The 16,667-nt window shown below is 39.7% G+C and overlaps 2 protein-coding genes across 3 annotated transcripts in view; both read right to left on the bottom strand.

Moving 5' to 3' along the window:
• Nucleotides 1–16,667, bottom strand: part of rasgef1ba (RasGEF domain family, member 1Ba) — a 113,429-nt gene that overhangs the window by 25,706 nt on the left and 71,056 nt on the right. Inside the window, exon 1 of one of the 2 annotated variants that reach the window (XM_040003628.1) lies at nucleotides 1,232–1,535. The exons of the other annotated variant lie outside the window; for it this stretch is intronic. The gene's annotated coding sequence lies outside the window, so the exon portion shown is untranslated. Of the gene's footprint in view, nucleotides 1–1,231; nucleotides 1,536–16,667 lie in introns of those variants that run through there. 2 annotated transcript variants of the gene reach the window in all.
• LOC120716192 lies at nucleotides 6,465–10,323 on the bottom strand. The gene is made up of 3 exons (XM_040003630.1): nucleotides 10,148–10,323; nucleotides 8,630–9,271; nucleotides 6,465–7,366 (listed from the first exon to the last, which is right to left on the bottom strand). Exons 1-3 carry the CDS (start codon nucleotides 10,194–10,196, stop codon nucleotides 6,864–6,866), a joined length of 1,194 nt encoding a protein of 397 aa, XP_039859564.1. The 5' UTR covers nucleotides 10,197–10,323; the 3' UTR covers nucleotides 6,465–6,863.

Raw genomic sequence — 16,667 nt, 5'->3', positions numbered from 1 at the left:
CGAGATCATCTTTTGAAATTCAGAAGATGCCAGATTGGTTGGTCCGATCATCAGGATCCGGACCTGCTTCACATTTAAACATTGTTCAAACAGTAGTTTCATGTTTTCTGTCACAGTTCAACCATATTGAACCTGTTCAACCATTACACCCATGACAACCAGGCAGCTGTAACTGTAGCAAAGAAGACTGTGATAAGATGAAATATTCCATCATATATTTTGTTGGATTTTAGCTCCTTACTTATTGATCTTTGAACTTATAAAACTAGAGGCGACCCAGGTTTAGGAAGCAGTCTGTAAACACAGCTAAGGTGAAGCTATGAAGACAGCTTATAATTCACAAAGATCTGCTGAGGTACATGTGATTACATTTACCTTTTAATGGCCACTTGTGTGAAATGCAGCCCTCCTGCCGCCTCAGCACCCTTATTTCACGAGAGGAAACTTCCCATTTCGCCCCAGTGCATCTGTTTTTCTGCATTTGCTTCACATCAAGCAAATCCCACCACAACCCCAGGGATTCCAGAGTACAGTAGCAAACATGTAATCCGCAGTAACAATAACTCATTCAAGGGCTTCCAGGAGGCACTCTCACATTTTTAGACGACCAGCGTCCTGCCAAATAACCAATAAACGGATTTACCTTGTCAGCACATTAAGGAAACTCCAACTCATGCTCCTAATACAAAGCAGTGGCACGAAAAACCAAGCGCAGCAGGCCAGGGTGACCCAGGAGAGATGCGGGATTAACTTCACTGATCCCTCACCGTCTCGCAAAGGAGAGGCAGGGAGAGAGGAATCCTCTTAGCCAGAAGGTAGTGGGGGTTAAAAATAGCCCGCCATTGACACCGATTTCAGAAATCCAATTTTTGGGGCAGGTCTTTGGGTCAATTAAGCAAAATTAAAAATCCAGAAATAGCTCCTTAGTAAAGCCTGTCAATTTGGGTATTACTGCCCACGGTTGTTTTTTTGTAATAGTAGGATAAAGTCAATATAGGCACACTAATATTGGGAAAAAGGTGCTAAAGGAACACAACAAAACCAAAGTGCAATGTTGATATTCACAGATCATTTAGGAATAGAGTCGCAAAGCATCAACTCATTCAGATTCACGTTTGGCTGGAAATAAAGTGCGCTCTTTCACCACCTGCGCGCATTTTGGACACGTCGGGTCTGCAGAATAACATTCAACAACCAAAAAACTGTCCGGCTGTAAACACGCACAACTCACCTCAACAAGCCGTAATCCAGGGACAAACTCTTTGGTATCTCTCCTCTGAAAATAAGCGAAAACAACCTCCGATTTCTCCTTTCACATGCGCGCAGAGCAGGCGGTCAATCCCAGCAGTTCCTCCTGGCTCCGGACACTCAGTGCACCATTATTCAGGTGCAAACGCGAAAGGGAACAAAAAATGTGTATTCCCGCTTTCACAGCGCCAACGGGATCAAGTCAGCTCCAAGAACAAGTCGTCTAAATGAAGCAGTGCTGACTCTGTCTCTCCTCTGCAGCATTCACTCGTGTCTGAGCTCCGGAGCCGCGAGCAGCCTGAAGACCTCACAGCGAGGGAGAGGCGGCAGCCAATCAGAGAAGAGAAGCGCCCCCTCCCTGCCTGCCTCCCTGCCTGGTCTCATCTCTTGTTTTCAATTTCATTTCTCTTTCCCTTTCTCATTTTAGCTTTGCTGTATTTACAGAAATTTCCGATGAAGCCATTCCCTTTCAAAGGAAACTCCGGATAATATGGACTGTGGTTCTAGAAACGGGAGCATATTTAAATAGAGACGAGTAAAGATTTCAACCAAGAAGTTTACGCATCAATAAAAAACTAAACAATTAAAAACAACATTAGATTAATTTTATGCAGGGCTATGATTATGGTGTAATTCTGAAAGTGACTTTAAGGGTTTGTTTTAGGTTGTTTTTATTGAATCCATGAGCTCACTGATTTTATGAAATGAGTAATGCAAGCAATTTTTTTTATTAAATTTGCTTCTGCTTTGAGCTGCAGCTGTAACTTTAGCACACTAATGATGACAGCTCTAGCATACTCATGTTTAGAACTTGTAATGGTTACCATGTTAGAATGGCAGCATCTAAAGAAGACAATAAACACGGTAAAGACACCAAAGAAGTCCCAGTCTGTCCATCCAGTTACACATCTGGTGCCTAAACATACACATTCAAACATCTGCTAACTTCAGTTGTTTTTCCTAGATAGATGGTGTTTAGTGTTTATCGTGGGTTTTCAAGGGTTTTGATTTTAGTAAAGAAAAAAAAAATACTACAAGCAAATTTACAGCATTCAATTTCAGGTATGAACCCAGCAGCAGCAGGACAATCACAATGCTAACATTTTATTAGCAAAAGCTGCTTCCCTTTCAAAATAATGAAAGAATGTAGTGTTATAAAGCAGAACATATATACCATTGATATTGTATTTACAAAAACTTATTTTTAAAAATTATTTTTTGTTTTTATAGAGTTTTTATATAGAGAAAAGTGTGAAAACCACTAAAGGGAACTGACTTACTTTGACTTACTTGGCTCTGGTGAACATGAATTTATAGCTTTAATCAGCAAAGCCCATTCTTAGTTAGACCTTTAAAAAACACAAGTAAAATACAGTAAAAAAAAAAAAAAAAAGACAGAAAGAAAAGATTAATACAATAAATAAGTGGCCAAACAGAAAACTTAAAAAACAAGAAACATTTTATTTAGAACCGGTGTAAATAATTTTATCTATTCAGCTCCAATGTTACGTTCAACATATGTCGTCCATGTGTAACCCAACAATCACCAAATTTTGTTCAAGTACTAAATAGAGAACGGAGACTTTGAAAAAGCGCCACACAGCAGCGTTCACAGTGTTTACTCTCATAGTTTAGCTGTTAGCATGGTAACATTTCGTCATAGAGGAGGACCAAAGTCATTAACATTTATAGCAGAGAGTGAGAAAAATTCAGCAGGTTAAATAATCAGAAAGATTCAGTGTGTGGGGGGCCACACACTGATTATTGCTAAAAAAAAATGTTCATAGCACTCCATCGAATGCTGACGTCAGACTGCTTGAAATTTTCTGGATGATAATTTGGCCACTGGGTCAAACTGGGAACTCTGGTACACTTGACATAATCTTTTCTAATCCACCATTAAAGAATAAAAGCCCATATTTTGGATCCGATCCTTATTTTGCGTTGTTTTTGTGCTGTTATCACACCTGTAGTCTCAACACAGTGAACCCAGCATGATAATTGAGTCCATCTACTGTCAAACCCACCAACTCAAACTGCAATCCCTAGTTTCAAACTCTATGTGACAACAATTACAGTAATAAAGAAATGACTAAACTTGGGCTACCTGTACTGTCCTGATTAAATTATAGGACTTTATTAGTAGAAATAAAGAATTGTAGAAGCAGGAAGAAACTGAACTTCCCAGCTGCTTTTTTTTGTCTTCAGTGATACAAAAAGTCCCGTTTAGCTCCTCAAACCAGCACTGGCGCTCTCTTATTTGTCCACACAACTCGAGATGACAACTGTTTCTAAGTGGGCGACACATAAAAGGAAGCTGCCTTTTGTAGCAAAATTAAACATTTTGGTTTGCATTATTATGTGGAAAGCTGCTATATTAGATTTCTTTGAAAAAACAGGGGAAAAATGGATCCGTATTAAATGAAATAAACATGCAAACCACAATCATTAAGTGACAACTGTATTAAATCCTTTGATGCTGTGTTCTCTGGCAAACTCTAATCTTGGCAATGCCGCCGTGTTCTCTCTTATGAGATAGAGGGGCCATTGTAAGTATATTCTAATATTGCATTTTTAGTTATTACTCTTTGGTCCAACTAGACATCAATTAAATACAAATTTTTTTGCATCAATGAAAGCCCGACTGGAGGCAGAATTGGGAGCACGGTACAAGTGAACCTTTAAATGACTCATTTTCTTCCTTTATATCTGCAGAAAATATGTTATCGTCTAACAAAACTGATTTTTGACTGATATTTATTTGTTCAGAAGCTTCCTTAATGTTCCTATAAGCTTTAAACAACAGCAGGCTGATTACATTTCTCCCTGCAGTCAGGCCGATGAACATACAGAACCATGAGTCATGCAAAGATGATGCACTGATTGATAGTTTAGTCTGAGAAATCTGTACTGGATGACTTTCTCCACATGTCAGAACAGAGTAATAAGCCCTGGTACAATAACAGCAAATCATCCCAAATCTCATCAACATCCACTTGTATTACGTAATCCAGGATTAGCGCAGATTTATGTATATGCACTAATCTGGCTTTTCTCTCGCTTAAATGACTGCATAGAGATCAGGCTTGAAGTCACTGTGGGGAAGACCACGAGGCACAAATGAGATGCAGGAAGTAATGCTCAGTTGGTTTTTATTTAACTGAAACTTCCATGTATTTGGGGCGCATTTGTTCCTCATGCTGTAAACTGCAATAAAAATGAAATAAATCACCAAGAAAACAACCTTTGAATAAGTTGTTTGTGTGCCTTTGTGAAGGCCTCCTCTGTGACAAAGAAGAAAGTAAATGAGATTAGAGGCTGTCCTGTTAAGGAGCACGAGAGAAAACTAGGCTTTATTTTCATATTTTTTTACATCATGTGACCACAACCAACCAGGTGCTTTATTAGTGTGACAGTTTGTGCAGCTTCACATGCACGAAGGTCTGCTTTGGCCCAAGAGATGGAAAGTTAGTAATGAGAAGGTGAACGTGAGGATCTAGGTGGTCTGCAACACGTTACGAATCCTGCGATGTAGTCGGAAATGTTTACATGGTTATATGTTAGAGTTGGTATTTAGGACGTAATAGTCAAATATACAGTGTTTCCTTTAAATGCAACTTTTAAAAATTTCCAAAACTGAAGAATATACAGACACATACTTATATGAAGTACAATAGACACTACTACTTGTCCATAGTGTGTGAAACTATCCGTTCATCTGTAAGAATATATCGTCATAGCCTGTGGCTCAGTTATCACAGAGCGTATGCTTTTATACTGATGACAAAGAATAAAGGTCACAAGGAAGTTGTGTTGGATAAAAACGAGCAATAAGACCTATAAATGTTCTCAATTAAGTTCACTTATCGGGGATTATGCAGCAGGATTATAATGTAATGGTGGGTCATGCTAGTCCACAGATAGGTGTGGCTTATTCTTTATTAACACAAACATCAGGTTTTAACAGACAGGTGGGATGGGTCTGTTTGTTTTGGCAGTTTTTGTTTCACTTTATCCATTTACAATAAGGAAGATATCATCAGTAAGTATTCCAGTGGTTGGGTTTTCCCAGCCAAACCAGTATTGATTACAATCTGGTTCATACATGTCAAAAGGAAGTGGGGCTTTTTCATTTTAACTTGTTCACACCCCTTCAGGGTAGACAATGCTGAATGCCTGAGTGAAAAATTTCCAGTTTGTCTATTCAGGTAAGAATCAGCATGGAGCGAGCCACAGCCTGGAGGTTTAATAAAAATGTCTCCCATGAGTGTGAGAAAATTGCCGAGTGTTGCAGGAAGACAATATACACCATCGCAGCAAAGGACTGTTCAGGTGTAGCTCGTTTGATACAGCAACGAAGAAACTCGAAGCCTGGAGTCTCGGAGCTGCGCTAAAGGTCTTAGCGGGGGTAACATCCAGGCTGACATGCTGGGTATGAAATGTTCCCGCGGAGACGTAAATAAACAGACTTCACTGTATGTTTGTGCTAGTTTCCCAAAATAGCTTCAACACTGAGCATCGAACACAGGCGTCAGGAATGTACAGTAAACTGTTTGCCTCTTTCTGTCACCCCCCCACTGAAGCAGCCAGGTCACAGCCCCGCATCCTGCTAATGGACAGCAGGGACAAACTGAGTAAACACTGAAGGAATCAAACCTGCGACTCTCTCATCGCATCTGCCCTTTGACTTTAGTCTGTTATGGTCGTCTATTACCGCTAAGCTGTCAATGCTGTTTATTTTTAATGACTTTTTCGTGTAACAGAAGCAAGTTTGATATGAATGGAGATCTGATGTGCTGTCACACAGCATGGACAACATCTCATACTTGCAACTTATTGCACAGTTATTGCAAAAGCTGTGATTTAATTATTCATCTGTTTATCATTTTCATCTGGATTAGAAACAGGAGTCACTTTTTAATGTGGTATGTTGGAAAAGTTCTATTAATACTACAATTCACACACACATATAATCCTGTACACCGACTTAAATATTTTGATTTGATTTTGCTGTTGTTGTTTCAAGGTTGGTTCACATTGCTTCAAAAGTAAGAGAGGTTATTTGTATGAACAGTTAAGCTTTGATCTAGATCCAAGGACGCCACCACTGAACCCAAACACGCTGAAGATGATGCCGACTGATTCTTACTTTGGCTCAACAGTTGCGATAAATAACTGAAACAAGTCACTTGTGAAAAACACATTTCAGTCGAAACTGGTTGAAAAATATACACTTTTAATTTCTGTGAAAGTGCATCAAAACAACTCTGTAACATTTGGCGAAATTCACTGACATCACAGAAATCCCCTCAGCAATGTGACTGCAAAAACAAGAAGAAATTCCTCTTTTACACTTCAACTGTAGTTTCCTCTTTTTTGGATTTCTGGGCCCTTAAATGTCAAAGTAACAGTAGCAGTCATATTATTCTCACAGACTTTCCGCTTCTTTTTTTTTGGAAGGGAGGGGGGGGTATCTGTGCACTTGGCTCAACTAAAATCTCCCACTCAGGATTCGGGCTGGCCTGACTGTGGGAGCTTGCCTCATTGCTAATGTTATTTGTGTCCACCTGAGAAGAAATATCAGTCCGCACTTTGGGTCAGCCACTGTAAAACTCCTATCTCCTGTCTTTGTTAGTATGGTTTGGACCAGCCTGTCCCCCTGCTAAAGTCCGGCTGCCCTCACAGCTACACCCCTGCTGTTTGCTCAGATTGGTGAGGAGCTCCAGGACTCTAATCTCGTGCTCCATGCGAGCTTTCTCCCTCCTCTCCTCCCTCTCAGCCGTCTCCCTCTGCCGCCGTTCCTCCCTTTGCAGCCACTGGGCCAGGAGCTCCTGGTGCCATCGGGCGTGCTCCTGCCTTTGACTCTCCAGCTGCACCAGCAAGCTCCGGGTCTCAGAGACCAGCTGCTGGAAGCACTCTGACAGGTGCTTAAGGACAGGTTCGAGACAGGACGGTGCAGGGTGATGGTCGGCAGAGGCAGGGAGGATGTTGGGGTTTATATCTGGAGGTGCTGGGAGAGGAGAAGCAGTGGACTGGGTAAGAGTGGGAGCAGGAGGAGCAGGCAGAGGTAGGACCAAATGTGGAGAAGGAGTGCTTGAGCTATTTTCCACTGTTGTACCTGCAAATCAGGATATAAAACAATACATGCATGGTGTTATTAATGACAGGATTGATTAATAGACCACAAATATTTTCGCAATTGTTTGGTTATTAGCATGAAGTCTGTCTCAACTTTAAACATTCAGCCTGTTATAACTCAAGTGCACTCAGAGGGAACAAGTGTCCTTCTCCTCCAAGCTTTACGTTTTGAGCCTGTAGAAAGAGGCTTTCCAGACCTGTTCAGGTCAGAGTACAACAATAATACCACATGGGAAAAATATAATAGAGTATAAAGAGTTATGTAGTCGAGGAATTTCACCAAGGAGGTTAAAACCTCATTTGAAGACTTGAATTAGCATCATTTGAAGCACAAACTGCTGCGCATGTCTGGTGGGAGGGGCTTAGAACAGAGCAAACACAGCTACAGGCTTTTTTCGGACACTTTCGAAGAGCAAAAAAGAAAAAAGTATCATGCTTTATTGCTAGTGATACCTGAAAGACTCCATATTGCTAAGAACCAAAAAAATATGTTCTCGCTTTTTATGGAACCCACTAACTCAAGAATGTCACCCCAACATTCAACATCCAAGTCCCGACGTATCTGGAACAAAGCATCTCTCATTTCAAATCCTGGTGATTCTTTAGCCCTTTCTGGGTCTATCACACCACAGCTGTGCCATATGTCATCAACGATAATACTGGGATAAATGATTACTTGACATTTAAAAGTGTCACGCTGCAACATCATTGATATAACCTTCCCAAGCCCAGGCATATCTGACACTGAGAGCAACATGTCTGCTTTCATTGATGATTTAGAAACTAAATATTTAGCTACTTAACTGACCTCAAATAAAGCATGACACTGCAAAATATGCAGGGAAATAACACACTCGAGGCAAAACATCTGAGGCAAAAGCAAAACACCAACACAACCAGGCTATAAAGGACGATATAGTAGGTGGTGATGTGTGACCAAAAGTAATTACTCTACTGAGCATCGCCATCAGTAGCAGTACTGCAAAAGAAGGATGAAAAATGCCCTTCATTTACTGACGCTTCGAAGTGCTGTGGCCTGCAAGCTACAAGAATCAATAAAGCATTTTTTTCCTACATTGTTAAAACCATTATCACAAATCTTCTTGAAATATCCAGATATAATTTTGAGGATCTATCTCCGACCCGTACTGTTTAAACAAAATGTAAAAATCTTCTTGACTTTAGCTCCTAAAATAAGATAAATGTGTCTTGTTTACATTATTATTTCAGTAACAGTACATACCGTTAATATCCGGGTGGATGGCTGTCTCCAGATAAACTTCGTGGTGCCTGTCCCTCGGATGCTGTGAGAATCCCGTGTCGCTGTACTCCAACTCATCCACCGACTCTTCTCTGTGCTCTACCTTTACCTCAGAGTCCAGCTGACAGCCTGCTCTCTCCTCTAAAGAGCTTAAATTTTGCCTCATTGAATTCCCCATAGAGCCACAATGGTGTCCACTTATGTTTGTACTGGAATTTAAATCCGAGGTAAAACTCCCTGTCCCATCAGTAGAGTCAAAGTGGCCCTCTGACACCCGTTGGTGTGAAACAAAATGAGACCCTCCTTCCCCTCCCCCTGTCCTTCGGCCCAGCACCGCATCCATCTCGGCAAAGTATTTAAAAGTGCACGGCTGCGAGCTGTCCATGCTTCTCTGCAGTTTGGCTCTCACGTAGTTAGCCTTGAGAGTTTTGACTCGAAGCCGGCACTGGTGGGGACTCCGAGAGAAACCCATTTCACTCATGCGAGCTGAGAGGTGTTTGAAGACATGCCGGTTTCTGAGGTTTTCAGCCAAAGTCTTCTGGACTCGCTCATCGCTCCAGGCGCAGAGGAGCACCTGAGTTTCCTCCGCCGTCCAGTTAACCGAACGCTCTGCCTCTCGTTTCCCTGCACACGTACAATACAGATTTATTTTTTCATTGTTGAAAAGTGAAAACACTTGTGAGCTAGCTTATTAGGTGCATGTAGGGGAAATAACATTGTATATTTTAATACTGACTGAATACGATAAATGAAATATGAGTGATGGCACTTTATTATATATTAGTATAATAGAGGGCCTGTACAGTGCTGCTGTTACAAGTATCCCAGCTTTGGGATGATAGAGTTTGGTGTGTATGTGTGGTTTGGTCCTGACTCACACAGCTAGATTAAATGATACTGATCTGATCTCTCCAGTTCTACATTGTTCTATGTTTACTACACTGTTAGCAGAAAGGCTAACAGCACTTTGCATCTTTAATTTGTATGTTTGCAGCAGTTTTTCACTTAACTGCAAACTATGTTAACTGACACAACAGGACTGGAGAGCTCCAGCAAAGACACTGTCCCTGCACTTGTGGTAACATAACTGTGCCATAAACACGGCTCATGCTATTTTGATACACCTGTCTCTGCAGCTAAGAACGAAGTGTGAGAGCCTTGCAGCTAAAACGCTCAGAATATGCCATCAAACGTATCAAGTGGACTTCATAATAAAGGATTATGTTTGTAATCAAAAACCGGAAACCTGAGCAACCTGCTACCTGAAAACTGTCTGTTAGCAAACGTGCTTATGACACAGCAAGCGAAAGTCATTCTGCATATTCACTGACAGACAGCTCAACGGCTTAAAAACGGACTTAAACTGAATCAAAGGGGACTCTCTGCTGTGTCACAGACTTCTCTAACGTGTGCAGCTAACAGCTAACTGAGCACATTTCAGCGGCTCTGCTTTCTGTTCAGCAGCGCAGTAAAGATGCCGGCGGGTTCACACGGGCTTACTCTTTGTTGTTGACACGGAGCTGGTCGAGATGATCATCGGGGGATTCATTTTGACGCGGTGCCCCAAATGTAAACATGAAAACACACACAGCGACACTTCTCTTCCGGTTAACGGAGTTCAAAGTCTGACGTCATGACGTCGAGGAAATTTATCTTGGAGAAAAAAACCCGAAAATAGTAAATTTGGGTTTTTACATCACAAATGACTTCACCTGTTTGTATTTCTGTGTTAATTGTTTGTTTTAAATAAACAATGTACACAGAAAAATATCAACAACAAACTTAAAGGAGTTCCTTTCAATAATAGAAATCTTCAAAGAGATTTCAGCCAGAGAAACATGTACTGGAAATGTTTTAAAATGATAAAACGGATGATAGTAAGTGATTTATGTGCTCTATAAACTATAAATCATTCTCCATCTTTTATCTCTTTCACTGTATAATTTCAAAGATGTTCTGGATGGATGTAGCCAAGTTTCAAAAAAGGAAATACCAGAGGAATGTTGGGATAAATACATATTTCATTACACATTTCCTGTAATATTTTGGTCAGGAACCAGTTTCACGATCTTACACTTTATTAACAAGTTTGAGTATAACACTATCTTTAAAAAAGGTATTATGAAAACCCAAGTTTGCAGTTTAAGACATAAGAAATGAAAAAAAAAAAAAAGATTATTAATTTTAAATTCTTCTGAACCGATGTAGAAAATATTTTTGATATGATATTTGGAATTGTGATTTTAAAAAAAAGACAAAAAGGAACATTTCATGACTGATTAAATGAACATTTACATGGGATTGCCAAGAAAAAGGCAACTTTAATAAAATCAATAAAAACACAATATATATATATATGTTTGCATGTTTGTATGTATTAATGTTTACTTATATAAATGCAACTACTCTACTTTGGAATTTTGCTTGCACTATGTTTTATATCTCCTTTGTTTGAGGTTGATATTGTAACATCACATATTCATTCAAAATAATATTGCAGTGTGTCCATATATTGTGGGATGTACAGTTTTTATACCTAGAAGCACTGAGGAGTTTTCTGTTTTACTCATCAATCCTCAAATCTGTGATGTGCTACTTTTAGGAAACCTTTACTATACATACATTATCCATTATGATTATTATAATTATAGACATACTTTTTTTTTAAATGCATGGTATTCTAGATTCATTAGGAAAGATGATGCAATATGTAAATTATACTGATACTGCTGAATATTATCAATGCTTAGGTTAAAAATCACTACAAGTGTGTAAAATGACAATAAAATAGCAACAACACTGCTGATAACAGAAATGCAGAGATTGTTCTTAATACTCATTTTTCCTTTTGTTTCTGGGAACCATTATTATATCTCAATATAACTGACCTCTCTCATTAGCTTTGAACATTTAGCCAATGCCGATGTTCAGCATTATAATGGTTCATCTCTACTGGATGTAAGAACATCTTCTGTCTAGCCTACAGATTCTTTAACACGGCGTCGCTATAAAAGATCCTACACTGCATAAATCAAGGCTAAACCCAAAACATATGAAGGAAGTAAGCTGTTAAACTAAAATTTGCAAAAACAAACAAGAGGTGGTGTACATAAAGGGGGGGGGGGGGGGGGGGGGTTGTGGCAAACACTAACGTTCACGACGACAACAGCGCTGCATGAAAAGCTATATCCACCTCATTCATTTAAATGAGACAGCAGTTAGCACAGTGGGGTGTCAAGTCTAAGGCCCCAGGCTAAACAATGCAGTTTCAATTAGCAAAAAAAAGTTTAACCTCCCTCGACCGCCTTCTTTGGTTTTTGAGGTGAATAATGCAAATATGTATTTCAGCTCTCCAGGCTTTTATTTGGCATACACGGCACGGTGATGTGAGTAAAACCTGATTCACCTTTGCCCCATCGCAATCCCGTCTCATGTGGCAGGATATCAAAGACGTACAAGCACACATTCATCTGTAATGTAAACATTTATTCTGCAGTTTACTGCATCGCCCAGTGTTTCCTGTAAAATATGCCTCCACCATTGCAGACACATACATTTTTTATGTGTTGCTAATTTTGGTCTGAACATCTTTTTAGGTCACGTTCTTCTATTAAGATCTCTATTATAGAAATACTTGAAATGTAGCTCTATTTAGGTTTTTCACTCCACAGTGACCATTGCAGACAAAACTAACTAAGATTACATTTGTAGACCAAATCTAATCAGTCAGCTTTTTCCACATGGTGTCTAAAAAAAATGTATAATTCCATTAATGCAGTTTCTTCTTGCTTTTTTCAATTACTTTCAGCACAGAGTACTGATGTAACTGATGTGGGTATAAAGCTTCCTAAATCCACTTTTAGGTGATTATTGGATTAACTCTACAGTAAATTCATGTAGGAATCACCATCATGTTTTCAAATTGAACACAGAAGCTAAGATCCAATCTGCTTTGAGTTGGTTTTAGTTTAAAAGAGCCATATTAATTAGTATGGAAGCCCGTTTCCGCCACTAAATAAAAACAAAAAAAGCTAGTATCCATAACTCGAAATTTCGAGTTATATTTCTCGAAATTTCGAGTTACTTTTCTCAAAATTTCAAGTTAGCTCTGCCAATCAAAAATATACGTGAATGAGGTCGCTTTCTTGTTACCCGGAAGCATATGGCGCAGAGGACCGCGCACTCAAAAACGGATCCCAACAAATTGGCGCTTTCGCGAGTACGTTTGCTGATAGTAACACCATGTGATTCAGCTAATAACACGGGGATTTCATCATTTGTGAAGCCAGGCTGAAAACACTCAGCAATCTGTGCATTCACGACTGGATGTAATACCAGTAACTTAGCTGTAGCATTTGTAGCTGAGGGCTTCAGCTTCCGGGTAACAAGGAAATGACGTCATTCACATAGATTACTGATTGGCAGCGCTAACTCGAAATTTCGAGTTACTTTTCTCAAAATTTTGAGTTAATAAATCGAAATTTCGAGTTAATATGTCGAAATTTCGAGAAAATAACTCGGAATTTTGAGTTATGGATCCTTTTTTTTTTTTTTTTTTAGTGGCGGAAACGGGCTTCCATAAATTAGCATTAATATTTTTGTAGAAAAACGTTTTTTCCCCACAATTCTTATGTATAACATTAAAACTTTACTCTGTATTATCAGAGATGTGTGGAAATGCAGCAATATCATCCAGAATGAGTCAAAAGGGTTGTTAATGTTTTAAAAAGCGTCAGCTCCTCTCAAGCAGTTTTCTCATATGAACTGTGGACAATGTCAGGAGAATCAGGCTGGGATGTGTGGTGTGTAGCACACAGCAGGCGGTATTCCAGAAATACTGCATTCCCTTTGAAGTCAGTTTAACCCTTTAAACCATTAATGACATAATTATCAGATTTTTCTTTAAATAAATCAGTGTTTCTTCACCTGTCTGACAAATGACAAAAAGAATTTGCATTTATGAGTTCTAACTTGAATCATAAGTCTTTTTGCAATGCATTGCTTAAAATGTATTGTACAATTACACAGGTTTGTTTTACATGAGTCTCATAAGGACTCATGTATCAAATATGATACACTAGGCACTAAGAGGTTACAATTACAAGAACCTGACAACCACAGAAGATGAAATAAGCACTTATTCTTCACACCTGCAGTGATGCATGTACATATGCGATCAGATCACCCAAGAGGCAGTTTCCAAGTGTGAACCTTCCCCCAGAGACCCCAAACACATCTCTACTTTGTATAACAAGAGAGAATCTGTCAGAGGAAACCGCTCCAAAAGAGGCAGAAAGGTGTTAATGGGACGTCATGTGCATTCCCTGGATGTCTATTGAAAGCATTAAGATTGCTGGTGTTTATCCGTCTTTCTCACTGGTTAACCTCCTCATCACAGGAAGACAGATTTGTTAATGCATATTCTGTCTGCCCTCCTGGACGACTATTTGCATTTTGAGCTTTCAGCCTGGAATGACTTTGTTGTTTGTTATTTACAGTTCTAACCCACGTTCCTCTAAAGCTCAATCTACACTGTATCCAACATAAATGGACAGTGCTGTTGCCAGCAATTACATTTGTTTATTCCTTGTTGTACAATTTCACAGCCAAAACACTAGTCAGCGGTACGGTTTGAAAAGTGATGACAGAAGTAGAAGTAGCCAAAAAAAAAAAAGAACTATTGCTGAGGAAGGAAATGCAGTTGTCAATAATGGATTTAACACAACCACTGTTCCTGTACTCTGATGCATGCGAGCTTTGTTTAAAAGCACTTTAAAAACTTTAGAGTATATCCAAGGCCCAGATGACAATTTGCAATTTTATGTTTTGTGTTTAATAAATTCATATCTGAAGTTTTAGTGCTGGTTTGGAAAGCAAGTTAAAATTTGCCAGTCTTGTGTTCTTTCTCTTAAAATACAGACATGAGTAGTTAGAGGCACTTGGCACTGCCATAGTCCCCGTGCCTCGCCGGCTGACCCATGTTTTGTTTGGTTTTTTCTTTGCGCTTTCTTACCTCTGCCGGGGCGGTGCTCATTATGTACCTGTGCTCACCGTCGCACCTGCAGCTGATCCCAGCTGATTTGGAGCACTATTTATGACGGCTGTGGCATCCTTCGCTGGATCGTTGAGCCATCAGCATCAGTCCCCCTGAACCTGTACCTGTGAGTTTGAGACTATCCCTAACCTGGACTTCTTTCTCTGTGCGTATAGAGATCTGCCCTGGACCCGAGCGAGCGTGTGTGTGTTTGGAACCCACTGAGAGCGTGTATTGGATTAATCCCTGTCTTTTGCCAAGGATACCTGGTCTGCGCGTGAGTCCGTTTCAAACATTGTGACAGGCACAGAGGATTGTCGTTTCCTTAAACTTGAAATGAATAATCATACTTTGTCAGATATCTACCATACCATTTCAGTGCCCACACTATAAAACAGCCCAGATCAAAAGATAAAGTCAAAAATGATTTTTAATTTTGCATGGTGGCCAAATGCTAGTACCGCAAACCAAACCAAATTTTTACTGCTCCATCAGTAAAATATTTCTCATTACAAGGAAGAGATAATAAAAGACAGTTTATCTTTTTGAAATGTCCAAATGCAGAAATAAACCGGGGAATACAAGACAAAATCAGAAAGTCCCTTTTTCATAAAGGAAAAAGGGCTTATGAAAGATTAACCTTTACCAGGCTTCTGTGAAAGGTCATTCCACCAACAAACATCCACCCACTTTTACAGGAACATTTCAAAAACCCAAAGAATTTGAATCACATGAATCAAGTTTCAGTTTCAACCCTACATATTTATTTTCCCCCGGCGTTGCTGGGTGGGACTGGCTTAATAAAACCTGAATCGCGCTGTCATTCAGTCCCATTTTTAGGCTTAAATTTTGCTTACAGCTGATATTTCTTTGATACTTTCTTCCCCTTTTGACAGAGAGTAGTTACTCTGTAGTAGGAGCTAAAAAAAACCCAAACTCTGTTATAGGAACTTCAATATATAAACTGGTTCTCATGTTGCTGACCACCAAAAAACAGGGGGATTCCTCCAAGAGTTATTAGAGTTAAGGAAAAAGTTCCCGTGGTCTTAAAACACTGATTGGGTTTTCTGTGCGGCCGTTCCAGGTTTCCTTTCCCGTAAATAACAAAGAAGAATACAAAGAAATACAGTTATAATCATCTATTCACAAATAACATGAGTCTAACTGGCTTCATCTATAATGCCAATGAACACAATACACAGACTTCAAGTGTCAGGTTTACATCTCGACTTTATTCCCTGGAGTTGCTGAGATGTTGGACGATCGCAAGTGGAACAAAATGTCTGAAATCTCTCCGAGCACATAACAACCCGCCTCGCCCCACCAATTTGTCGGGAACATTTTGTCCAGCAAGCCTGAAAGTGTTTGATTTTCTAGTTCAAATTTTGGAAATAGATCTGATACTCCATGCTGAGATAAAAGTTGTTCTTCACAGCTCAAAAAGTAGAGTAGCACCGACTGACACACACACACACAAATGATAAACCCACCACAGCTTTAGGTAATTACAGAGGAAGAGGGGAGCCGAGGCAGTCGACTGGACATTCATCTCATTACTCATGCATGCCTCCGGGCTGGTTCCCGCTGGCCTGCTGAGGAGCATCTCACACTCTTCTCTTACATGGCGCGCACACACAAACAAAAACAAACAAAATCTGGCAAAATAAAAAATACTGGAAACTACAAACCTGCACAGAGACAGTAAGGGTCAAAAGTTTGATGCGTCTGTTGTAATTATATCACTAAGAACAGCAGCAGGCTTATTATTTTAATGCATGAATGCTCATGCAGAGACCATGGTAACACAGTGCAGCATGACTGGGAATTCTGAGATATTTGCATATTTTCACAGCTGATGCCTCTGCAACTGACAAAATATGAGTAGGAAAAGGAAAACAGAAGGATAAAATTTGGGTGAAATCTAGAAGCTGTAATTAAAAGTCTACGTTCTCTTGGACTTGAGTGTCTGCACACTCCAAATACGCA

This window comes from Simochromis diagramma, unplaced genomic scaffold (assembly GCF_900408965.1).
Source record: "Simochromis diagramma unplaced genomic scaffold, fSimDia1.1 OVJJ01000583.1, whole genome shotgun sequence".
Taxonomy (NCBI): Eukaryota; Metazoa; Chordata; class Actinopteri; order Cichliformes; family Cichlidae; genus Simochromis; species Simochromis diagramma.
Note: the sequence above shows the minus strand (reverse complement) of the source record. Positions and strands in the feature narration are given on the sequence as shown.